The 25,958-nt window shown below is 46.1% G+C and overlaps 1 protein-coding gene across 7 annotated transcripts in view; it reads right to left on the reverse strand.

Annotated features, from left to right (window-relative positions):
• The window catches only part of CCDC85A (coiled-coil domain containing 85A), a 156,760-nt gene that overhangs the window by 122,536 nt on the left and 8,266 nt on the right, over positions 1-25,958 (reverse strand). For all 7 annotated transcript variants that reach the window (XR_014218174.1, XM_082217726.1, XM_082217725.1 and 4 more), the window contains exon 2: positions 20,598-21,531. Coding sequence is in view for 6 of the 7 variants with exons in the window: in XM_082217726.1 (XP_082073852.1) it covers positions 20,598-21,531 (934 nt within the window). In the remaining variant the exon portion in view is untranslated. The remainder of the gene's footprint in view (positions 1-20,597; positions 21,532-25,958) is intronic.

The following is a 25,958-nucleotide window of genomic DNA, read 5'->3' on the forward strand; positions in this document are numbered from 1 at the left end:
AACTGGCACTCCTTACCCCCTCAACGTTTTTCTTTGACAGGGCCCATGGTTGAGGTGGCAGAAGCAAATGTGTTTGGCCACCACTGACAACGACCATTTTCACTCCAAGATCCTCTTTGGTCTGTTGGCTCCCAGTACGTTTCCAAGCACAACTCAAAGTGTTGGTGCTGACCTTTAAAGGCCTAAACAGCCTCAGTCCTGTATACCTGAAGGAGCGTCTACACCCCATCATCCAGCCCGGACACTGAGGTCCAGCTCCAAGGATCTCCCGGTGGTTTGCCTCGCTGGAAGAAGCAAAGTTACAGGGAACCAGGCAAAAGGCCTTCTTGGTAGTGGCGCCCTCCCTTCAGATGTCAAGGAGATTAAGAACTACGGAACTTTTAGAAGACATCTGAAGGCAGCCCTGTATCAGGATGTTTTAAAGGTTTGATGCTTTATTATGTTTTATATATTCTGTAAGCCGCCCAGAGTAGCTGGGGAAACCCAGCCAGATGGGCGGGGTATAAATATAATAATCATTATCATGAAACAGCTCAGGATCGAAGGGATTTGGAGCATATGGAAGGAAGTTCTGACCTGCTACTTTCACCTATGAGTTTTGCCCTACCTACCCCAAACTTTTTTTTTTTCAACCACCGCTACTGCTGAATCCATTGCCTTTGCTGTGGAGAGAAGGAAGCACTTGTTCAATGCTCTGTAAACCTTTTAAAGGTAAAGGGAACCCTGATCATTAGGTCCCATCATGACTGACTCTGGGGTTGCAGCGCTCATCTCGCTTTATTGGCCGAGGGAGCCGGCGTACAACTTCCGGGTCATGTGGCCAGCATGACTAAACTGCTTCTGGCGAACCAGAGCAGTGCATGGAAACGCCGTTTACCTTCCCGCTGGAGCGGTACCTATTTATCTACTTGCACTTTGACGTGCTTTCAAACTGCTAGGCGGGCAGGAGCAACGGGAGATCACCCCGTCCCAGGGATTCGAACCGCTGACTTTCTGATCGGCAAGTCCTAGGCTCTGTGGTTTAACCCACAGTGCCACGCATCCCTACCCTTGAGCTAAAAAAAGGTTACCTACTCTAACTTTATAGTCCAGTAGGCAACAACATAGGGAAGGTGAACAGAGGCAAAGTGAGGCTATTTATCTACTTGCACTTTGACAATGTGTGCTAGTTGGCCGCCGCTGTGGTTGCCCACAATGGTGCTGACTCAAGACAGAGACAAGGGGAAATAGATCTTCTGTCAAGTCAGACCAGTGCTTGGACCACCTGCAGTATTGTCAACACTGTATGGGAAGCAAGGTTTCAGGCAGGAGTCTCTACCTGAAGATGTTGGGGACTGAAGCTGAGGAGATGCTGTAACACTGAGTTATGGCCCTTCTCCAGCGAGAGAGAGAGAGGTGATACCAAATACATGCTGTTAAGATGGGTGGATAAAAAGGTAAAGGTAAAGGGACCCCTGACCATTAGGTCCAGTCGTGGCTGACACTGGGGTTGCAGCGCTCATCTCGCTTTATTGGCCAAGGGAGCCGGCGTACAGCTTCAAGGTCATGTGGCCAGCGTGACTAAGTCGCTTCTGGCGAACCAGAGCAGCACACGGAAAGCCATTTACCTTCCCACCGGAGCGGTACCTATTTATCTACTTGCACTTTGATATGCTTACGAACTGCTAGGTTGGCAGGAGCAGGGACCGAGCAACGGGAGCTCACCCCATCGCGGGGATTCGAACCGCTGACCTTCTGATCAGCAAGTCCTAGGCTCTGTGGTTTAACCCACAACGCCACCCGTGTCCTGTAAACCTTTTAGAATCTTCTAAAGGACAACTGTTCTAAAGGACAAGAGTCATTCTCTCCCTTTCTTTAACTCTTCTAATCAATCAAAGCATTGAACACTAGTCAACTGTTAGACAATATTTGACAGGTTAAAATTGACCAAGGGGTTGGTTTTTTATTTGATTTGATTGGGCAAATCTATAATATGATATTCATGCCGTTCACATAGCCTAAAGTGGTTCATTTTAAAAAATCACACCAAGGAAAAAAATCATACCATAGTGGTTATTCGTTACCACTAAATGTATTCAACTTTAGCATGCAAAATATTCCATAACTTTCATAGCCTTTAGGATCCAGGGTCATCCCAACCTCACACCTGCAATGCAAGAACAACCAGACTGCCACAGATCAATGTTCATAATCCAGATTATGCAAATCTCAACACAGGGAAGCACTTTTTGATGCCAATGAAACAGACAGCTCTAGAAAGTGAGCCAAGCTACATATTGAAGGAGGTTAACCATGAATAGGTAAAGGTAAAGGTAAAGGTACCCCTGCCCGAACGGGCCAGTCTTGCCAGACTCTGGGGTTTGTGCGCCCATCTCACATTTATTGGCCGGGGGCCAGCGCTGTCCGGAGACACTTCTGGGTCACGTGGCCAGCGTGACAACGCTGCTCTGGCGAGCCAGAGCCGCACACGGAACGCCGTTTACCTTCCCGCTGGTAAGCGGTACCTATTTATCTACTTGCCCCCGGGGGTGCTTTCGAACTGCTAGGTTGGCAGGCGCTGGGACCGAGCAGCGGGAGCGCACCCCGCCGCGGGGATTCGAACCGCCGACCTTTCGATCGGCAAGCCCTAGGCGCTGAGGCTTTAGCCCACAGCGCCACCCGCGTCCCCTAACCATGAATACATAGAGATAATTCTACATGGAGGAAAAATGCTAATCAGCTCATTAATTTATTACATTATTACACCATTTTTTATTAACAGTTTATATATGCCCTCCCTAATCTTTTGACAGCAATCCTGTAAGGTAAGTTAAACTGAGAAATACTGACTGGCCCAAAGACTTTGGGTATAATATACAATTAAAAGATTGGGAGAAATAAGGAATGAAATTTACCGCATGTAATGCTTTGAAAGAAAATGTGATGAAAATGATGTACAGATGGTATATTACACCAGTGAAATTAGCTAAAATGTATAACACGAGTAACAAATGTTGGAAATGTAAGGAGAAAGAAGGAACTTTTTATCATCTGTGGTGGGAATGTAAAAAAGTAAAAAGCATCTGGGAAATGATATATAATGAGATGAAAAAGATGTTGAAATATACATTTGTAAAAAAAACACAGAAGTATTTCTACTTGGTATGGTAGGAGAAGATATTAGCAGACAAGATAATAAATTGTTTTTATATGCGATAACGGCGGCAAGAGTACTACTGGCACAGAAATGGAAGCAAGAAGAATTACTGACGAAAGAAGAGTGGCAGATTAAATTAATGGACTATGCAGAATTAGATAAAAGGACAGGAAGAATTCGAAACCGGAGGTTCTTAGAAGATTGGAGTAAATATACGAACTATTTGAAAATTAACTCTAATCAATTGAATACGCTAGTAGGACTGCAAGGAGTTTTGTAAGAAGGACTATATGTAATATTGCAGGTAAAATTTATGAAAAGGACTATTAGTTATGGATTTTTAAAAGTAATAGTGAAAATAATGAAATGCAAGACTTAGTGATGAAGAATTAAAATCATTAGGCGTAGCTGAGGGAAGTCCTAAAAACACTGTATAAGATGTTAAGTGGTATTTGGAAAATGCATTTGCAAAATAATAATAATAATAATAATAATAATAATAATAATAATAATAATAACAACAACAACTTATTATTTATACCCCACCCATCTGGCTGGGTTTCCCCAGCCACTCTGGGCGGCTTCCAACAAAACACTAAAATACAATAATACAAAAATTAATTTATATATATATATATATAGAGAGAGAGAGAGAGAGAAATACTGACTAGCCCAAAGTCACCCAGCCACCTTCTGAACCCAGTTGCTCACCGCCCTGGTCTCCAACACCCCACATGAACTGAAAAACTAACAGTACAAACGAAGAATGTGCGAAGGTCAAAAATGCAGAGGAAGATCTAGGTCACAGGTATCGCAGAAGCACTCTGGATGTGAAATGCAGGTTCTCTGGAAGTTATTTGTTAGCTTGCTTATTTGTTAAAATCCTATACTACTTTGTAAAAAATCCCTAAATGATTTCCATAAAAACAATAGAAATGCAAACGAGGTAATACTATAAAACTTTCGAAAAACTGGATAGAACCAGAATAGAACTGCATAAAGTATTGTGGAGACAGCTGAGCAAAGTTCAAAAGGGAGAATTAAACAGTCGAGGTCTAGGGAAGCTTTTAAGAGGTGTTTAAAGGTCATTACTGACGCCACCTCATTAATTCCCCAAAGGCGGGCATTCCAGAGGGTGGGAGCTATCACTAAGAAGACATGTGCCCATGTTGTCAACAAGTAACACTTGCGGAATGAACAGCGGGGTCTCCTCAGAGAACTTCAAAAAATTGTCTTGGTTTGTACTGGGGGAAGGGGTCTCCTGGTCCCAAGTTGTTTAGGGCTTTAAATGTCATCACCAAAAACTTGAACGTGGCTCAGTAGCTAACAGGCAGCCAGTGCAGATCTGCCAAATTGGGTGCAACTACTATGACAGGTCCAAGGAGAGTCACAATGGATGCACTGAATTTGTGATGAGCCCTCCAAGGTGACTACAGTGCTAGAGGAGACACTTGAGAGTCCCACGGACTGCAAGAAGATCAAACCTATCCATTCTGAAGGAAATCAGTGCTCCCTGGAAGGACACATCCTGAAGCTGAGGCTCCAATACTTTGGCCACCTCCTGAGAAGAGAAGACTCCCTGGAAAAGACCCAGATGTTGGGAAAGATGGAGGGCACAAGGAGAAGGGGACGACAGAGGACGAGATGGTTGGACAGTGTTCTCAAAGCTACCAGCATGAGTTTGACCAAACTGCGGGAGGCAGTGGAAGACAGGAGTGCCTGGCGTGCTCTGGTCCAGGGGGTCATGAAGAGTCGGACACGACTAAACAACAACAAAGGTGACTACAATCACCTGAGCCATTAGGGATGGAGATGGACTAAGGAGCATCCCGAAAGGATGCACCTGCTCCTTCAGAAAGAATCCATTTACTTCCAGGACAGGTACACAATTCCTAGACCTGAGAATCAGCCATCCAGAGAGGTTTGTTAGGATTCTGTCACAGGAGTAGCATTCAAGCACATACATGGCCTCTCATGATTTAGATGACACCAAGTAACAAAGGTGGCCATCATCAGCATACTGGTGACGCCTTGCCCCAAAATCTCCTAAGGACCCCGCCGCCATGATTTTATAGAGATATTAATTAAATAGCATTGGGGACAAAGGCATGCCCTAGGGCACCCCACAGGGGACAGGGCACACACCCTCCGGAGCCAAGTAGGAATAATGCCATGGTGTCTCCAAGCCACAACTCACAAAGACAAGCCAGGGCCAGTGGTGGCCAAACTTGGCCCTCCAGCTGTTTTGGGACTACAATTGCCATCATCCCTGACCACTGGTCCTGTTAGCTAGGAATGATGGGAGTTGTAGTCCCAAAACAGCTGGAGGGCCAAGTTTGGCCACCACTGAGTTAGGCAGATACCATGGTCAACTGAGATATCTAGGAGAATCAATAGTGTCACACTTCCTCTGACCCAATGACAGTGGTTCTCAAAAGGTGTGGCATGTCAAGCAGGTGAGGCAGGAGAGGGTGGCAAGTATGGCAAGAAGGTTCGAGGACAATCAAAGAAACATTTGAGCATTTCAGTGAAACAGGAATATACCACCAGAAACAATATCCATGCCTCTCTTCAAGAACATTGGCTGTTCTTCTGGAGTTCTCTATGACATACTGTGAAGAGGGATTTTCAGTTCTGACAAATATGAACGTTTAGAAAAAGAGAAAGGCTTATTTGTGCTGGTGAGGAGACAAGAGTTTGTTTGTCTCAAATTAGACCTAATATAAATGAGATTACCTGGCAAAAGCAAGCATAAATGCCTCAATGAGTTTGTATATACAGTAGTGCCTCGCAAGACGAAAAGAATCCGTTCCGTGATTCTCTTTGTCTAGTGGTTTTTTCGTCTTGCAAAGCAAGCCCATTGAAGGATTAGCGGATTAGCGCTATTAGCGGCTTTTAGCGGCTTATCGGATCAGCTGATAAGCGGCTTAGCGGCTTAGAAAAAGGAGGGAAAGGGAAAAAAACCCGCAGGAACTCGCAAGACATTTTCGTCTTGCGAAGCAAGCCCATAGGAGATTCGTTTTGCGAAGCACCTCCAAAATGGAAAACTCTTTCGTCTAGCGAGTTTTCCGTCTTGCGAGGCATTCGTCTTGCGGGGCACCACTGTATACTTAAGGTACATACATAAGAGGCTCATTTATAATTCTGTTTTGGGGATGATACATGTTCTTACGTGGATGCATTGTTTTATACTTTCTGGGTGCCCCATGATCATATTATAAAGTAATTGTCCTCTGTGTTTTGTTTTGTTTTGTTTTGTTTTGTTTTAAAAGTAAAGAAAAAAATCACGGCTTGGAGTTCTGTCCTTTAGTTTTCCAATGAAAATTTGATGTGGCATGGGCAAATATTTATTCTACAGGTGAGGTGAGGAAAAATGTTTGAGAACCACTGCCCAAGGAACTTCAGCCACTTGGGCAGCTGAGGCGAATTGTCACCCAATTCTCAAACCAGAGCAAAGTGAGTCAAGATCAGAGGTAGGCAACCTAAGACCCGTGGGCCGGATGCGGCCCAATCGCCTTCTCAATCCAGCCCGTGGATGGTCTGGGAATCAGCGTGTTTTTACATAAGTAGATTGTGTCCTTTTATTTAAAATGCATCTCTGGGTTATTTGTGGGTTATAGGAATTTTTTTTCCCTTCTTTTTCAAAATACAGTCCGGCCCACCACATGGTCTGAGGGGTGGTGCAGCCCACAGCTGAAAAAGGTTGTTGACCTCTGGTCAAGATAATCAAGTTTAGGCATCCACCCAAAACTTACAAGAATTTTCAACTTAGTGGGTCGGCTGTTGTTTTCTGAACTAACAAGCTGTTGATATGTTCTACGCTGCCATTTTAAAAACGTGTTTTCATTTATTTATTGCTGGGATCTTGTGACAAACGGCGGGGACATAAACCCAAAAACAAACAAACAAATTTGCCCAATCCTTAGCACAAGCGTGGAAAAAGCTGGTGCGTTCAATCTGATGTTTTTTCAACAGAGACTTCCATTCAAATGCCACCTGGTCAATGTTTATTTCGAGTCGACTAATTGAACATAATGCCTCTCTTGTTGTCATAATAAAAAAGGGATCATATTTGGAAGTGGCAGAAGAGGAGCTGAATTCAGCTTTGAGCAGTAATTAAAGCAATGCTTCCTCTCTCTAAAACCAATAGGTAAAATCAACCCAGAGCTGGGCCTGCAACCTTTTATTGCCAATCTCTAAAGAGAGATGTGCTTTGGGACCCTTGAGTGCAATGGAATAGCAGAATAACCATCTGTACAGCATGTTCTTTTGCTGCGGTGAGAGAAAGCACAGCCGGTACTTTTGTGGTGCACACGTCCTATTGGCCAGTAAGTTCCTTCACCTTCCCTGTTGGGCAGCACTGATGGGAAAGGGCCGTAGCTCAGCGATAGAGCATCTGCTTTGAATGCAGAATGTCTCAAGTTCAATCCCCAGCATCTCCCCTGTCCAGTTTGGGACTAACTCTCCCTAATCCCCTTACCAGCCAGAAACTGAATCACTACAGTAGATGGGGGGAGGGAGAGAGAGAGACAGCAAACCTAAATATAAGCATTTTGGATAATTAACGCTTTATTATTGCATGATTATATATAAAGGAGCCACAGAATGCGGCAGCTAGACTGGTGACTGGGAGCGGCCGCCGAGACCATATAACACCGGTCTTGAAAGACCTACACTGGCTCCCAGTACGTTTCCGAGCACAATTCAAAATGTTGGTGCTGACCTTTAAAGCCCTAAACGGCCTTGGTCCAGTATACCTGAAGGAGCGTCTCCACCCCCATCGTTCTGCCCGAACACTGAGGTCCAGCGTTGAGGGCCTTCTGGCAGTTCCCTCGCTGCGAGAAGCCAAGTTACAGGGAACCAGGCAGAGGGCCTTCTCGGTAGTGGCACCCGCCCTGTGGAAAGCCCTCCCACCAGATGTCAAAGAGAAAAATAACTACCAAACTTCTAGAAGACATCTAAAGGCAGCCCTGTTTAGGGAAGCTTTTAATGTTTAATAGGTTATTGTATTTTAGTGTTTTGTTGGAAACCGCCCAGAGTGGCTGGGGAAACCCAACCAGATGGGCGGGGTATAAATAATAAATTTTTATTATTATTATTATTATTATTATTATTATTATTATTATTATTACAGCAGAATTTTCACCATCCTCCTCCCAACATTACAACGTAAGTGGAAGAAATACAAGCCAATGAAACCGACTCTCTTCCATGCTGTCAGACCTGTCCTTTCTCTAACAATTGCATATCCACCGAGATCTTGATTGCACTGAAACTGCAGTAAAAACAATGCTTATTTGAGGGTCGTAAAACTGCTCCTGCAATGGAGGGGAGGTGGGTGTTTGACGTCATGGACACCAGCCAATTGGAGCTGTGCACAGGGTCATTCTACTTCAAACTCACAAAAGGGATATTTTGTGAGCTGTAAAGTGGAGCAAAAAGGGTTCAGCTGAACGTAACATGGTACATATGCTTCTGGAGCAAAATGTTGTGCACTTGTATAATCTTATTCACATCCAGGACATGTTCTGGCAATCATATCCTTACTAATTAAGCCAAAGCATGGCCATGAATGCAGCCCCTTCACTCCTCCCATTGCTGTGAGCAGCAATTAAACCCAGAAACCTCTAATTAATTAACTAACCACAATTCACATTTCATCTGAACCAGGGAACTATACTTACCAGCTTTAGAGCAAACCAGGACATTCAACCCAACAGCTTGGAAGTTGGTTTAATATCCTGTCTTGTTCCAAATCTGGTCACCATTGTTTCCTGGTTCGGACAAAGCAGAAACTATGGTTAATCGGAGACTTCATGGTTTAACTGCTGCTTATACAGAGAGAAAAGTTATTGGGTCCCAGTGAAGGCTGGATTAAGTACATGAGACAAGGGATCCCATCCATATTTTCCTTTAGAAAAGGTTCACATTTAAGTATCAGGCCACCATCAAAGGCAGAGGAGCAGTAAAAACAAACTGGAAATTTTACTAACACCTCACCCCTGTCACTTTCGGGGAAGCCGTGTACTAAAACGCTCCAATTTCTTCGGTTGGAAAGCTTAAATAATAACCTACAGTCTATGCACAGAGGAGGCGGCGAAGGCCTGTGATTAATGTGCCTTATAAATCCTAAAGGAATGAAGAGGTTAAGTAAGCGGCGGTTGCCAAGAATTACACTAATGTAGTTATGCATTAAAATCAGTGTTGCTCACTCAGGCTCCCTAATCGCAGCTATATTTCCAAGAAAACCCTGCCAACCTCGCGCTTTATACTTCATTAACTGTCCCGAAGAGAAAGCCAGGATGCTATTTAAAAAGAGCTGAGTTATACGAGCCAAGCGCCCTGCTCCCCGAGTCCAGCCAGACCTCGAGAAAAGGCTTTGAGTAGAAAGGTCTTTCTGGATCAAACGAACCATCATTTGTGACAGAGGTGAGGGCATCTGTTTCCTTTGGAGAGCTGTGTACCAGGGGCGGGCGAGGTCAGTGGGAAAAGTGGGTGGACCGATGAATGTTCATCTCATCTCTCTCTGTCTACCCACCACCAAGGCAAGGAAGAAGCAGTATTAGATTTCTAGCCAGGCAGAATCAGGCATGAAGAAGAAGAAGAAGAGTTTGGATTTGACATCCCGCTTTATCACTACCCGAAGGAGTCTCAAAGCGGCTAACAATCTCCTTTCCCTTCCTCCCCCACAACAAACACTCTGTGAGGTGAGTGGGGCTGAGAGACTTCAGAGAAGTGTGACTAGCCCAAGGTCACCCAGCAGCTGCATGTGGAGGAGCGGGGAAGCGAACCCAGTTCACCAGATTACGAGACTACCGCCAGATTACGAGACTACCGCTCTTAACTACCACACCACACTGACATACAGCAGGAGTGAGTCTCCAGCATGTTGAGAAAAAAGAGCAGGTGCTGATATAGGGGTGCCTCGGGTTACAGACGCTTCAGGTTACAGATTCTGCTAACTCAGAAATAGTACCTCGGGTTAAGAACTTTGCTTCAGGATGAGAACAGAAATCGCGCGGCGGCAGCAGGAGGAGGCCCCATTAGCTAAAGTGGTGCTTCAGGTTAAGTACAGTTTCAGGTTAAGAACGGACCTCCAGAACGAATTAAGTACTTAACCTGAGGTACCACTGTATTCTAAGGGAGCAGAGACCAGTCTTGCCTCTACCTGATGCAACATTCGCACTGGCGTCTCTTGATATAGCGCAGCCTGAGGTAACATCCCACCAGGACTCCTTTGCCCCCTCAAGATTTCGGGGGGGTCCTGAGCCCCATCCCAGCAGACACTGGGATGACTGTAGAGGCCTCAACATCATCAAGTGTGTGCACCCAACTCCAATTTGTGTCGGGTTTACTCCTTAGCTGTTTCTTCCCCCCAAAGATAGCACGCAAGGCAGTGGAGATAACCCCCATCTGCTTTTCCAGGCAAAACCCATCCAAAGCTGCTTACAAACAAAAAAAAAATGTATGGGGGGAAATTAAGTGACAAATTCTTGTTTCCAGTTCTATATGTTGGCATACCAATGTTCGTTGGACTGGTCATGTTGTGCGGATGCCTGATGATCGTCTTCCAAAGCAGCTACTCTATTCAGAACTTAAAAATGGAAAGTTTAATGTTGGTGGTCAACAAAAGACTCTCTCAAGGGAAATCTCAAGGGAAACGTAGTATAAACACCAACAACTGGGAAACACTGGCCTGCAAACGCTCCAATTGGAGAACAGCCTTTACCAAAGGTGTCATGGGCTTTGAAGACGCTCAAACTCAGGACGAAAAGGAGAAATGTGCTAAGAGGAAGGTATGTTCGGCAAACCCTCACCATGATCAACTCCCACCCAGAAACCTATGTCTCCAGTGTGGAAGGACATGTGGATCCAGAATTGGCCTCCACAGTCACTTACGGACTCACTGATAAAACCTTGTTTTGGAAAACAATCTTACTCAGCTACAAATGATAGAAGAAGAAGAAGAAGAAGAAGAAGAAGAAGAAGAAGAAGAAGTTGTTGTTGTTGTTATGGTTTGTGAATCCATCATGCTGATGGGTCTGAAGAAGCAAGCATGGCTGAGAACACTTTGATTCCACTGGCTTTAAAAGACAAAAAATGTGTGGTGAGCTTTTCTGGGCCAAGACCCTCTGGGAAATCCAGCGCTTTCATATATCAGGAGATGGCGCTCAAGGTCTTTGCCCAATTTGGCTTTCGTTGCCTTGGCTTTCAGATGCCAAGCTCTCAATTCGTTTGCAATGTTCTCGGGACTGATTTGGTGCTTCCTGAACCAGATACAACAAGGTTAACCGGCAGGTTTGAATGCCGAGGAACAGATGGCGGTGCAGGCAAGGCCGGAATGTGCAGGCAACATTTCCTGGCTGTCAAGCCAGCTGTAAAGTCCAGCTGCTCAGGAAAGCTGCCACAGGAGAGGGTGCTCAGAAAGACACGAAAAGCAGGAGAAACTGGGGAAGTACAGAACAGGCATAAGGAGGAGCCACGTAGACTGTCTCTTCTAAGTCAAGGGCTAAAAAGATTGGAGGTACAATCCCCAACATCTCCAGGTCAGTGTTAGAAACTCAGATATATAAGCTAAGCTCCAAATGGCTGCTTAAACCAACGTTATGTCTAGTTGCCATTTTGGCTCTAAAAGCTTATTTTTTTAAAGATGGACTGACTGTGATTGATTCTCAGTTATATAATATAATAGTAATAATTTATTATTTATACCCCGCCCATCTGGTTGGGTTTCCCCAGCCACTCTGGGCGGCTTCCAAGTGAGTATTAAAAACAATACAGCAACAAACACTTAAAACTTCCCTAAACAGGGCTGCCTTCAGTTGTCTCTTAAAAAGTAAAATAGTTGCTTATTGCCTTGACATCTAATGGGATGGCGTTCCACAGGTCGGGTGCCACTACCAAGAAGGCTCTGTAACTTTGCTTCTTGCAGTGAGGGAACCGCCAGAAGTCCCTCGGAGCTGGACCTCAGTGTCCGGGCAGAACGATGGAGGTGGAGACGCTCCTTCAGGTATACTGGACCGAGGCCGTTTAGGGCTTTAAAGGTCAGCACCAACACTTTGAATTGTGCTCGGAAACTGGGAGCCAATTCATGGACTTTGAACATTGAGCTAGTTCAGATGACAACAGTGGGCTACGTTAAGAGCTTTGAGAACTTAAGGAAGAAAAGACACTTGAAAATCCACATACATATTGGCCTCTTCCAAACTGTTTTTCTTAATAGTGACTGCTCCTGCTCAGGCTGCACAGAAAAAGCATTTTGGTTCCAGAAATTCACGCCAACTGTGAAGATGAAATACAGCGGATAGAATTCTAAAGACGTTCTGTTTTGACAACTTGGTTGAGGGAGCCATTTGGCACCTAGCTTATAGATCTGAGTTTCTAACACTGCAAACACTCTTTACTAGACTACTGCCGCAGGAAACCCCCTCCCCAAATCATTCAGTTTGTACACACACACACACACACACACACACACACACACTACGCTTCTGTTATAAATTCATAGAAACTCAACCATACATCGGATCTGCACCGTTCCACTTTTATTTTACTCCATGAAAGAAGGACTACAAAATGGGGAAGGTTTGATACAGGGCAGCCATAATCCCTTGAGCTCAAGCATGGACTGGAACAAAGGACAACGATCAGATCTTCCCCCTGAGGGCAGGAAACTGCAAACTCCCCTTTGTCACCTGGAAAGTACTCGTGGGGAGGGGGGGAGGAGGAACCAGCCAGGTGACAAGATAATCAGGTTACCTCCACAACTCCTCCCTCAACCCCTCCTTTTTGTGATGTAGTTGTGATGTAGTCTTAGGGGTGTAGTTTGGGGGATTAGTAACTAATAAAAGTTGGGGTCTTCTTTTGTTCTGGACTTCCATTTTGCTTCATCTTGTTGTGGGTGGGAGTCCTGTCGCGACAGTTTCCAATAAAGGCCAAGCCTACAGGCTGCTGTTTTGCTCCAAATTGTCCTGGTTGGTGTCTTTGTTTTTTGCCCAAGCAAGCCCTGGGATTCCTCCATTAATACTATTAAGCTGTCAACCAGGGCCAGAGCCTTTTTAGCTCTGGCCCCGGCTTGGTGAAACGCCCTACTGCAGGAAATCAGGGCCCTGAGGGATTTGACATCTTTCTGTAGGGTCTTCAAGACGGAGCTGTTCCGCCTGGCCTTTGGGCTGGACTCAGCCTAATCCCCCCCCCCATCATTTTTTTTAATGGAACCCCTTATATGGGATTTGTATATAAATTTTCCCTCGGCTCTTTTTGCTGGCCCATGTAGGACCAGCATGGATAGTTGGCCCCGGTGAATATTTGACGTTTTCTCCCCTTATGGCTTTGATCTAAGGGGTACCACTAAAACGAGGCTGCATTTTAAACTGTATTCCAACTTACATTTTAATCAATTGTTTGTTTTTTGTTGTTGTTTTTTGTTTTTAATGTTTTTACTGTATTTTATATTCGGTGTTAGCCACCCTGAGCCTGGTCTTGGCCGGGGAGGACGGGGTATAAATAAAAATTGATTGATTGATTGATTGATTGATTGTTATTATTATGGCTGGGACAGCCAAGGCAGTGCCTTCCAGAATTTGCATGATTCCCATGAGGACCAGCCAGCATGGCCAATGGTTAGTAATGACAGGAAGTGTAATCCACATCCTAAGGAGCGTACTGTGCTGGCAACCCCTGCCGTAAGGAAAGCAGGCTACTGCAATACTAGGCACATGTACATGGAAGTCAGTCCCACTGAAAACAAGGTTACTGTTATATCACCAGGACACTGAGCGTCAAAAATGCCAGTGAGGCCCAAGGACAACGAGAACAAGCTATTCTCTATTTTCTTTTCTAACTTTGCAGATGGCCAACCCCCCTAGAAAACATACACTTTGCCTTTTAAGGTGCTCAAGTGCCGCAAATGTGGCTTCTCGCAAGAGCACTGTGCGGCCTTTGGCAACCTCAAGTGTTCTTGGAAAACCTGCTTTTTCCAGTAGAAATTCCGACGCTGCGTGGTGACAGATCGCTAACTGCAAGGGGAAACACTCAATTTCGTCTTCTCAGAGTGCTCCGTGTCTGGCAAACCACCCCACCAGAAAACAGCTCCCTATTTTAAAAGCGAAGGCTACAGTCTATTAAGTGGGCTTTGCTCCATTTAAGTCGGTTGGCCACGTTCCCTGGCAAGATCACAAATCCAAGTACAGGATGTTTAACTACACATCAAGCCTTGAATTGTCAGCCTGCTGTAATGATGTGAATTGTATTCAGCTTGTATTCAGCTTGGCGCTCCTCTGTGAAAACGGGACGCTTGACCAGAAGGCTCTTATGTCTTATCAAGACAGAAGTACTGTTCTTGGGGGACAGGGGGCGGGTGGGTGTGGGGGATTCCCTGGTCCTGAATAGGGTAACTGTGCCCCTGAAGGACCAGGTGCGCAACCTGGGAGTCATTTTGGACTCACAGCTGTCCATGGAGGCGCGGGTCAATTCTGTATCCAGGGCAGCTGTCTACCAGCTCCATCTGGTACGCAGGCGGAGACCCTACCTGCCTGCAGACTGTCTCCTCAGAGTGGTACATGCTCTAGTTATCTCCTTCTTGGACTACTGCAATGTGCTCTATGTGGGGCTATCTTTGAAGGTGACCCAGAAACTACAACTAATCCAGAATGCAGCAGCTAGACTGGTGACTGGGAGTGGCTGCCGGGACCACATAACACCGGTCTTGAAAGACCTACATTGGCTCCCAGTATGTTTCCAAGCACAATTCAAAGTGTTCCTGCTGTCCTTTAAAGCCCTAAATGGCCTTGGCCCAGTATACCTGAAGGAGCTCCGAGGGCCTTCCGGCAGTTCCCTCATTGCGAGAAATGAGGTTACAGGGAACCAGGCAGAGGGCCTTCTTAGTAGTGGCGTCCTCCCTGTGAAACTCCCTCCCATCAGATGTCAAGGAAATAAAAAACTATCTGACTTTTAGAAGCCCTAAAGGCAACCCTGTTTAAGGTAGTTTTTAATGTTTTATCCTGTTTTTAATATTCTGTTGGGAGCCGCCCAGAGTGGCTGGGGAAACCCACCCAGATGGGCGGGGTATAAATAATAAAATTATGGTGATGATGATGATGATGATGATGGATCAGGCCAATGACTCATCAGGTCCAGCAACCTGTTCTCACAGTGGCTGACCACATGCCTGTGGGAAACAGGTTAGCATGACCTGAGCACAACAGCACATTCCCTTCCTGTGGTTTCCATCAACTAGTGTAGAATCATAGAACTGCAGAGCTGGAAGGGGTCCAGGGGTCATCTAGTCCAATCTTCTGCAATGCTGGAATCTCAACTAAAGCATCCATGACAGATGGCCGTCCAACCTCTGCTTAAAAACCTCCAAGGATGGCAAATCAAGTTGATGGACTGTGCCGAAATGGCTAAATCAACTGGGAAGCAAAAAAACCATGAAGACAATTAAAAAAAAATTAAAAAGGGAAGTGTTTCTAATGTATGTACAAAATCATTGCAAACGGGTCAAAACATTAGCAGGATTCTAAATACATTTGCAATGTAATAGTACAGATAATTTAGGAAGATGAAAATTGGAGAAGTATTGATATGCAGTTGGAAATAGAATTAGGCGGACCCATGGATGGGATGGGGGGAGGGGAGTCAGGAGATTCAGATTAATCTCGATAGGTGGAATTTGTATGATCTTTTGATGGAAGTTTATTCCCTTTCTTTCTTTTCTTTTTTCCATTTTGGAAAATCAAATAAAAAAATTATTTTAAACAACACCTCCAAGGATGGAGAGTTCAGCAACCGCCCTTCCCAATCGTTAGGAGCTCTCTCATTTAACACACACATTTATTTTCCTTTCTTCTCCCTGCTACCCTTTTTAAATGAATGCCGGAGCTCTGAAGGTCTCGTCTCGTTCCCGATCTTTTTCTTTTTTTCATATTTTTTCTGTTCTCTCTCTCTCTATATATATATATATTAAATTACCACAAAAACATACAACAGTTTCACATCCAATTTTTCACAAAATGTTTCTTTTCTGGACTTCCTTCAGCTTTTCTGTAAATCGTCCATAGTCTTTATTTAAGTTACGTATTCCTTAAGTTTGTATTGTCATTATTTAATCCTTTCCCTTACTATTCCCTTTTAACAATACTTCTCAAATTTCACAGTGCTTCTTCAAATCCCTCTAGCGTTATCTGTCCCTTACTTATACATTCCAGATATTCCGCAAATTTTCCCCAGTCCTCAATGAACTTTTGGTCTCTTAGGTATCTGATCTTCCCAGTCAATTTGTCCAACTCAGCATAGTCTAACAGCTTCATTCTCCACGTCTCGTTCCCGATCTATCACACCTCCAACATTACAGTGCCAGAGAGAGAGAGAGAGAGAGAGAGAGAGAGAGAGAGAGAGTGTCAGCACTTTTGCTTTTGCTCATTAAGAACCTCAAGGGGGAGCAAGAAGTAGCAGTCGACAGCCTTTGATATTCCCCATAAATGCAAAAAGAAAAAAGAGAAAGAAATGGGAAGGAAAGGGAGCCACACTCTCAGTCAAACAAAGGAGTTATAAAATTAGATGTTTGGAATAATACTATTGAAGAATGCCTCGGGAGCACACACAGTCTATTAATTCATACCTGTTAAGCTGTACTGAAGCATCCCACCTGGTTATTGTGAATCATCCCAGAGTAGAATGACCCACATAATGGTTTTTGGGGAAGAGAAGTAGAAGAAGAGGAAGAAGAGTTTGGATTTGATATCCCGCTTTATCACTACCCGAAGGAGTCTCAAACAGCTAACATTCTCCTTTTCCCTTCCTCCCCCACAACAAACACTCTGTCAGGTGAGTGGGGCTGAGAGTCTTCAGAGACGTGTGACTGGCCCAAGGTCACCCAGCAGCTGCATGTGGAGGAGCGGGGAAGCTAACCCGGTTCACCAGATTACGAATCCACCGCTCCTAACCACTACACCACACTGGCCCTACACCAATAATGGAAGCAAGTGATATGGCATGAGCACATCATGTCTTTCTCCATCACACACTGCCGCCTGGTGAAAGACTGAAACCATAGAATCGTAGAGCTGGAAGGGACCCAAGCGTCATCTATTCCAAGCCCCTTCAATGCAGGAATCTCAAATGAAGCATCCAGGGCAAATGGCTGCCCAACCTCTGCTTAAAAATATCCAAGGAAGGAGAGTCTACAACCACCCAAGGGAGACTGTTCCACTATCAAACAGCTCCTATCAAACAGCTCCTACCGGATGTCAGGGAACTGCCATCGGAGGAACAGGTGGGGAAAGGGCTCACAGAGGCTGGAAGGGACGCAGCAGCTGAAGCAGGAACCAGCAGGGGGAGAGGTGGGTCTCTGAGGGAAAGCGAGCAAGAGGGAGGGCTCAGGGACACGCCCAGCGAGAACAGTGGGGAGGTGTCTGAAGCTCCCATAGGGAGACCCACTCCTCGCCGGAAACTGTCACGCCGCGAGTCCAGAAGACGTGTTTCCGTTAAGGAGCTTTTATGCTGGAAACGATTCCAAAAGCAACCACTGTCGGAATCTGCAAGTGATTAGAGCAGACATGTCTGAGGGGCTCTGTCACAGACAGAGGTTTGTGAACTTGCACAGACTCTGAGGGACTACGATTTTACGCACAAGCAGCTCATCATCCCATCACACCAGACTTTTAGAAGACATCTTAAGGCAGTCCTGTTCATGGAAGTTTTTAATGTGTGATATTTTAGTGTATTTTTGGTTTCTGTGGAAGCCACCCAGAGTGGCTGGGGAAACCCAGCCAGATGGGTGGGGTACAAATAATAAATTATTATTATTATCCAAGTAAGGTGGCCACCACTGCATCCTGCAGCAGCAAATTCCAGAGGTTAACTATGCATGGCATTCCACACTCCCACCCTCCAAAATGTTAAGATTTGTAGGTTCCCAGTAAGATCCCAAATCTACGAAGACAGATTCCTGGGCTGCTACCACCCATCTCCTTTTTTTACCCTGGTGGAACCATCATGACAACATCAAGATCCTTTCTCAGATGTACCCCAGAGCCTACAAGTTACTGGATCGCCATCCTGATAAATAATCGGCAAGACGTGAACGCCAACTGTACGCTTAGGAAATGGTTCGGGCTTAAAATCCTTGCACTGCACAGCAGCTGGGAGCCTGATCCGCTTCTCCGTCAACTGAGAATAGACGCGCATCCCAGAAACATCTGTTAAAATGTCAGCCTACTGTCACAAACTGCATCGGAAGAGCTAAATGTCAAAGGAATCCGCTTTTGTTTCTTTGCAGAGAATCCCAGGAAAAAGCAATTAAGATGAAGCAAGTAAACCTGAAGCAGAGGACAAAGACTGCTCGACTGCTCAAGTGTCCCCTTTAAGAAGGCAAAGCTACGGTGCATGGACTGTTTTGGGATTCAGAATTGTGGCTCAATTTGAGAATTCCATGCTTCTAATGGCAGAGATACCCAACTTGGTGCCCTCTAGGTGGTGCTAGATGACAGCTTTCATCATTCCTGACCAGGGGTGGGGGAGAAATTCGATTCAGTTCACCGTTGCAGGCAAACCTACTTAATTTGCCCTTTCTAAAACACTTAGAGTTGAAACACAGCTATCCTTTGAAATTCACATTTCTCTGAAGTTCGTAATGCAATTCTCCAACCAATGTTTGAAGGTAAAGCTAAAGGTACCCCTGACCATTAGGTCCAGTTGCAGACGACTCTGGGGTTGCGCGCTCATCTCACTCTATAGGCCGAGGGAGCCGGCGTTTGTCTGCAGACAGCTTCCGGATCATGTGGCCAGCATGACTAAGCCGCTTCTGGCGAAACCAGAGCAGCGCACGGAAACGCCGTTTACCTTCCCACTGGAGTGGTACCTATTTATCTACTTGCACTTTGACGTGTTTTTGAACTGCTAGATGGGCAGGAGCAGGGACCGAACAACAGGAGCTCACCCCGTTGTGGGGATTCGAACTGCCTACCTTCTGATTGGCAAGCCCTAGGCTCTGTGGTTTAGACCACAGTGCCACCTGCGTCCCTGTTTACAAAATGTTTACAAAAGTGCAAATATTAGAGGGGGTGTGTGGATCAAACTGACTATATTAGTGAAATTGGCATACAAAAAAGCATTGTTATTGTTTGCAAAAAAAATTACATACTTTGGTCAAAATTGCATACATCAATGTGTGTATTAGGAGAAATTAGCACTTAGATGCGGGTGGATTTTCATTCAGACTTTAAAAGCAACACACAAATTGCTGCAGACTTGTGGAGAACTGAATTGAAGATTAGAAAAAGAGAGAGAAATAGACAGAGAACCAAAACTGACAGATCCATCCATCCCTATTCCTGACTACTGACCATGCTGGCTGGCGGGGTTTGGGAGTTGGAGTCTAACAACACCTGGACGGCAATGCACTGTCTACCCCCTGCTCTAAAATTCTTCCTTCACTGGGTAAGATATGGCAGCAGGAGAAAAGCCAATCAGGGGCGATTCGCTCATCAGCGGAAAAGGCCACACAAACTCCAAGTAAAGAGTTAAAGGGACCCCTGACCATTAGGTCCAGTCGCGGACAACTCTGGGGTTGCGGTGCTCATCTCGCTTTATTGGCCGAGGGAGCCGGCGTACAACTTCTGGGTCATGTGGCCAGCATGACTAATCCGCTTCTGGTGAACCAGAGCAGCGCACAGAAACACTGCTTACCTTCCCGCTGGAGCGGTACCTATTTATCTACTTGCACTCTGACGTGCTTCCGAACTGCTAGGTTGGCAGGAGCAGGGACCGAACAACGCTCACCCCGTCGCGGGGATTCAAACCGCCGGCCTTCTGATCAGCAAGTCCTAGGTTCTGTGGTTTAACCCACAGTGCCACCCGCATCCCTAAGCAAACTCCAAAGAAGATTGCAATTCATGAACACTAAGGAAACTCTTGCACTGGCCTTTGGAAAGGCCGGGTTCAGTGAAGTCCTTGACGCTATGTTTTGGAAGCAACCCTATGCCAGCAGCTGTAATGAATTAAAAGCTACACAGATGCCCTCCATCCCCAGGCACTACCCTTATGAAAAGAAGGTTTCTCCCCAATTCTATTCTCTCCGTTCCGTATCCAGCCTACGTGCACTCGGGCCGTGCTCACAGTACATTAGCTGCAGCCTAGAGGAATCCCATATTTCAATGCCTCTTTGTACAGGCAAGATGCTTTTGCGCAAAAGCCCAGGAGATACAACTGTTGTGCAGCCCGTTACGGCAAGGCATCCATCAACTTCGCCCGTACTTAGCCACTGAATCATCACCGGGGGTGACTGCAGCCTTGGCTGCGCGGTTCCTGCTTCGCGCTGCGCAAGAAGCCTCCCATCACGTACGTACAGAAATGGGCGCCTTTCCCCACCTCGACGCTTCCGTCATTTGCACACACGCAAAGAGGAAAGATGACCCCTTCGACATCATCACTGCAATAAGATAAAATAACATGGACTCACCGTTCATCCCATTGTAGAGGCCTCGGTGATGGGGAGAGAGGTCATCCGTCACTGGCCTCCTTAAGGTGCCTTCTCTGCTGCTGCTGCCCCCCAAGTGCTTGAGGTGGTCCGGGCTTCCGCCATAGTGCTGCTTGAGATGTTCGGGGCTGGTCCCCCTCGCTTTCGGGAGGTGCTCAGAGCTCCCGCTCAGAGCGTGTTTGTGGAGAAGTTCGGGGCTGCCGCCTCCAGCGCTGTGCTTCTGGTGTTCCGGGCTGCTGCCGGCCCTGTGTTTCTGAAAGTGTTCGGGGCTGCCACTCAACAAGTGCTTCGGCAGCGTTTCCGGACTGCTGCAGCTGTGCTTCTGCTGCTCCACGGACCCCTTTCCGAGAGTCTTGTGATGCTCCGGGCTGGGTCCTTTCAGGTGCTTCTGGTGATCGGGGCTGCCGGAGCCGCGGGGTTTGTGGAGGTGTTCGGGGCTGGCGCTGCGGTGTTTCTGGTGCTCGGGACTCCCCTCGCTCCTCGCCTTCTGGAGGTGCTCGGGACTCGAGTTCGGGTGGTGCTTGTGGTGGTCAGGGCTGTCCGTGCTGCCGGTGCTAGAGGTGCTGCTGCCGTCTCCGACGTCCCTGATGAAGGCGCTCGTGGCATTGAGCTGGCAGAGGCTGGCCTGGCTGTCGATCGAGTTTCGGCAACCGGCAACACCACCCTTCTCCTCGTCCAGCAGGACGCAGAGCTCCTTCAGCTCCAGGTTCTCCTTCACCACCTCCTCCTGCCGAACTTCCAGCTCCTTCAGCTTCTGAAGATACAGGGACACTTCCTTGTGCATGACACCCGCGCTGTACCGGCCAAGCCTCTGCCACTCGCGGGAAACCTTCTTGCCTTTCTGCCGGTCATCGTCCAAGAAGCAGCAAAGGTCTCGCAGCTCCTGGTTGTCCTCCTGAAGTTTCTGGTTGATGTCCTTCAAAAGAGAGAGAGAAGCAGAGAGAGAAAACAATAGGTTAGCAAGGGGAAGACTCTCGTCTGATCAACAGCCGTGTCTCACGGGAAACAAGCTGAAGCTAAACACAGAAGAATATTACAAACTTTTCCACCTGCCATTCCCCCCAACACAGAATCATAGAGATGGAAGTGACCCCAAGGATCATCTAGTCCAACACCCTGAACTGTTGCTGCTGTTGGCATCCATCTGTCTCAGGAGACAGTGGAAGAGTGTGCCTTCAGGGGTGATGTCAAACGGTTGGAGAATTACAGCCCTGCTGTGGCTGTAGAGACTTGATACAGGAGAGACATGTTTAGTTGCAACTGGGGCAGATGAAGGCATCCGGCCGTGCTGATACAGATGCACCTTCATCATCATCACCATCATCATCATATTTATAATAATATTGATTACCCGCCCATCTAGCTGGGTTTCCCCAGCTACTCTGGGCAGCTTACAACACATAGAAAATGGTAAAACATGAGACATTTGTTTTATCATTAGACATTTCCCAAGAAGACTTTTAGATGTCTTCTAAAAGTCAGATAGTTGTTTATTTCCTTGATATCTGTAAGTACCGTATTTTTCGCTCCATAAGACGCACCCGACCATAAGACGCACCAGCGAAAGCAGCGATCCCTCTTGCTGTTCTGGCTTCTGGGATAGCTGTGCAGCCTGCAGTCATATAGCAAAAAATACGGTAAGTACCATATTTTTCTCTCTATAAGACACACTTTTCCCCTCCTAAAAATAAGGGGAAATGTATGTGCGTCTTATGGAGCAAATGCAGGCTGCACAGCTATCCCTGAAGCCAGGAGAGCGAGAGGGATAGGTGTGCAGCGATCCCTCTTGCTGTTCTGACTTCACTTTGCTGGAGAGGCGCTGCACAGAGAGGGAAAGCTTCACAGCGCCCCTTCAGCAAAGTGGGAGGAGAAACGGAGCCCCCCACTGCTCTGGTCAGACCTCACCTGGAGTACTGTGTCCAGTTCTGGGCACCACAGTTCAAGGAGGACACTGACAAACTGGAACGTGTCCAGAGGAGGGCAACCAAAATGGTCAAAGGCCTGGAAACGATGCCTTATGAGGAACGGCTAAGGGAGCTGGGCATGTTTAGCCTAGAGAAGAGGAGGTTAAGGGGTGATATGATAGCCATGTTCAAATATATAAAAGGATGTCACACAGAGGAGGGAGAAAGGTTGTTTTCTGCTGCTCCAGAGAAGCGGACACGGAGCAATGGATCCAAACTACAAGAAAGAAGATTCCACCTAAACATTAGGAAGAACTTCCTGACAGTAAGAGCTGTTCGACAGTGGGATTTGCTGCCAAGGAGTGTGGTGGAGTCTCCTACTTTGGAGGTCTTTAAGCAGAGGCTTGACAGCCATATGTCAGGAGTGCTCTGATGGTGTTTCCTGCTTGGCAGGGGGTTGGACTCAATGGCCCTTGTGGTCTCTTCCAACTCTATGATTCTGTGATTCTAGGTGGACAAACTAACCCCAACCCCCCAAAAAGCTAAACAGCTTTATTTCTTAATTTTGGGGTTAAAAAAAAATAGGGGTCGTCTTATGCATGGAGCGTCTTATACACGGAAAAATACGGTACATCTTGAATTGTACAAACTGCAATCAACCACCGAAAAGTAAATTTATAACTCTTTTAAAACCTCGTGATGTTTAGAGGGTTGTTGCAAATGATGTTTTGCCACTTGAAAGTGCAAAATGGGCTGCCCCTGTGTGAGAATCACTCCAGAGGAAGTTCTACTGCATCTTTGAAACAAACGAAAAAGTCAGGATAGTCCATCTTTATGGTTCCTCTCAAGTTGCAGACCATTGGCCTTTATTGCAGAAATATATTTTGGGCAAACACAAACTCAGTACAGTCAAGGTTTATATATAAAAAAAAAATACCAGTGACTATCCTTTTGTAGAAAGAATTCCAGGAAGAATAATCAGTGGGTGATAAAACGCGAGCTTAACTCAACAGTCCACCCTTAGGAAGAAAAATCTATGAAGCTTTTCTATCTTCCTTGTAAAATGGGTAGAGGAACAGATTTAGCCTGTCTTCCAGCTACAGAGTTAAATAAATCTTATGCTACCTACCTTTTTTCTCTAGGATAAAGAACAATATCAGGAGAGCCAGAGGTAGGAATTGAGGCTAATCCCTCTTTCCCCCCTCTTCTATCAAAACCTTTCAAGACTCCAGTGAGGAGGGAAAAAACCAAGCAGAATTTGCAAACTACTGTACAAGAAAGCCTGGCTTAACTTCTTAGTATCCCACCAAGTTATACTCAAAGGTAGATCTATTGAAATCGGTGGACTACAGGGAGCTGGGAGCATGACTTTCAGCACAAAATTAGCTCTCATCTCTAATCCCTATTGAATTCAATTAAGTTTACTCCCAGGAAAGTGGGGTTAGAATACAGTTCCTGTCTGCACAACAGTGCGGCCAAGACTTGCAGCAAAAGAAGAATCACAGAAAGTGAAGGAATGGGTTTCTGTGCAGTCAGTTTAAAACTGACTTGAACCCCCCCCCCCTTTTCTTCTTAGCATTTCTAAAATGCATAAACTTGAGCTCTTGAGCCAAAAGGCTCAGATGTATAAACAAATGCTCAGAGCCCTCTCCTTTATCAGTTTGTGACGGCAAGCAAAGCCTTGACTGTACCAGTAGAACAGAGAAGACACGTCTGTGCCTTATCTTACGTCCTGACCACAAAAACGCACAGACCCAGTCTGGGAACAGCGCCAGAGTGTGTTCTCGGAGATGATGACCTCTTGCTCCAACATAAGAGTAGGAACAGGAAGATCCTTTTATGGTCAGAAGTACAGGAAGGAATACCCTTTTATGGTTAAGAATACCAGAGCAGGAACATATGTGATGTCAACCTGCGTACATAGGCTGACGTGGTTGGATTTCTGGGGAAGGGGGAGAGGGTGTCTGGAGGATATATATACTGCATGAAATTTCTCATTTCTTTGGACTTGTGGGGACTGACCACGCAAGTGCCTTCTGCTATCCGGAGAGCAGAATAAACTCTTTCTTGGAACCAACCCTCGGTGTCATTTGACTTCCTTCCCTCCCGTCCGGGAGCAATGCAGAGGGGGGCGAGGTTCAAGTCAGTTTTAAACTGACTGCACAGAAACCCATTCCTTCAAAGGGACTCTGAGGTTCATCTACTCCAATCTCCTGCAATACAGGAATATGCAGTTGTCCAATACGGGTACTGAACCTTGGTGTTAGTGGTGTTAAATATACCTTAGGCCACAGCGGTAAGAGTATTGTTGGCTCAGAAATGGAAGCAAGAAGAAATACCGAAGAAAGAAGAATGGCAGATAAAATTAATGGACTACGCAGAATTGGATAAAATGACAGGAAGGATTTGAAACCTGTGGGACCAGAGATTTACAGAAGATTGGAAGAAATATACGAACTATTTGAAGAGCAATTGTAATCGACAAATTACGCTAGTAGGACTACAAGAAGTTTTGTAAGGAGAAATATATGAAATATTGCAAAGAAGAGAGATATGAGATTTAAATGTAATAGTGAAAATAAGAAATGTAAATTAAGTAATTAGATTGGAAAATTTTCAGATGTGATTGATGCAACTCAGAAAAAAATTGTATAAGAAGTTAAAGTATGTTTAATTATTGTTGGAAATGATACAGTGGTACCTCAGGCTAAGCACATAATTCATTCCGGAGGTCCGTTCTTAACATGAAACTGTTCTTAACCTGAAGCACCACTTTAGCTAATGGTGCCTCCCGCTGCCTCCCACGATTTCTGTTCTTATCCCGAAGCAAAGTTCTTAACCCGAGGTACTATTTCTGGGTTAGCAGAGTCTGTAACCTGAAGCGTATGTAAGCCGAGGTACCACTGTATGTTGAAAATTAATACAAAACTTATTTTAAAAATATGCCTTAGCCCGGGGTCAGCAAACTAAGGTCTGAGGGTCGGATCAGGCCCAATTGCCTTCAGGATCTGGCCCCGGACTGTCCATGGATCGGCGTGGGGATTCTGTTTGCTCGGGCTGCGCCATTTCCCCCCTGGCGCCATTCCATTTCCCCCCCTCTTCATCACACACACAATGGTGGCGCCTCCTCCCTCCCTCCTCCTATCTTCTCCTCGCCCTGCCTAGAGGAGGAAGGGGACTGGGCTGAGCTGGCTGAGCGCCATTTTAAGCAGCCCCTCTCCGGAGCCAGCCCTTTTGCGCCGCTCATCTTTCCCCGCCCCCAAACACCGCCCTGATGTTCCTGTGGGCCAGAGAGCGAAGCAGACGAGCTCGCTCTGCCTAACCACAAGAAACAGCAGCAGCGGTGGTGGTGGTGGCAGCCCCAGGGAACATAAGCACAGTGGCTGGGGGTGAGGATTGCTTTCCCCCCTTGCCTCTTCTTCCAGCTTCCCCCCCCCCG

The sequence above is a fragment of the Podarcis vaucheri genome (assembly GCF_965113315.1).
Source record: "Podarcis vaucheri genome assembly, chromosome: 3".
NCBI classification, from domain to species: Eukaryota; Metazoa; Chordata; class Lepidosauria; order Squamata; family Lacertidae; genus Podarcis; species Podarcis vaucheri.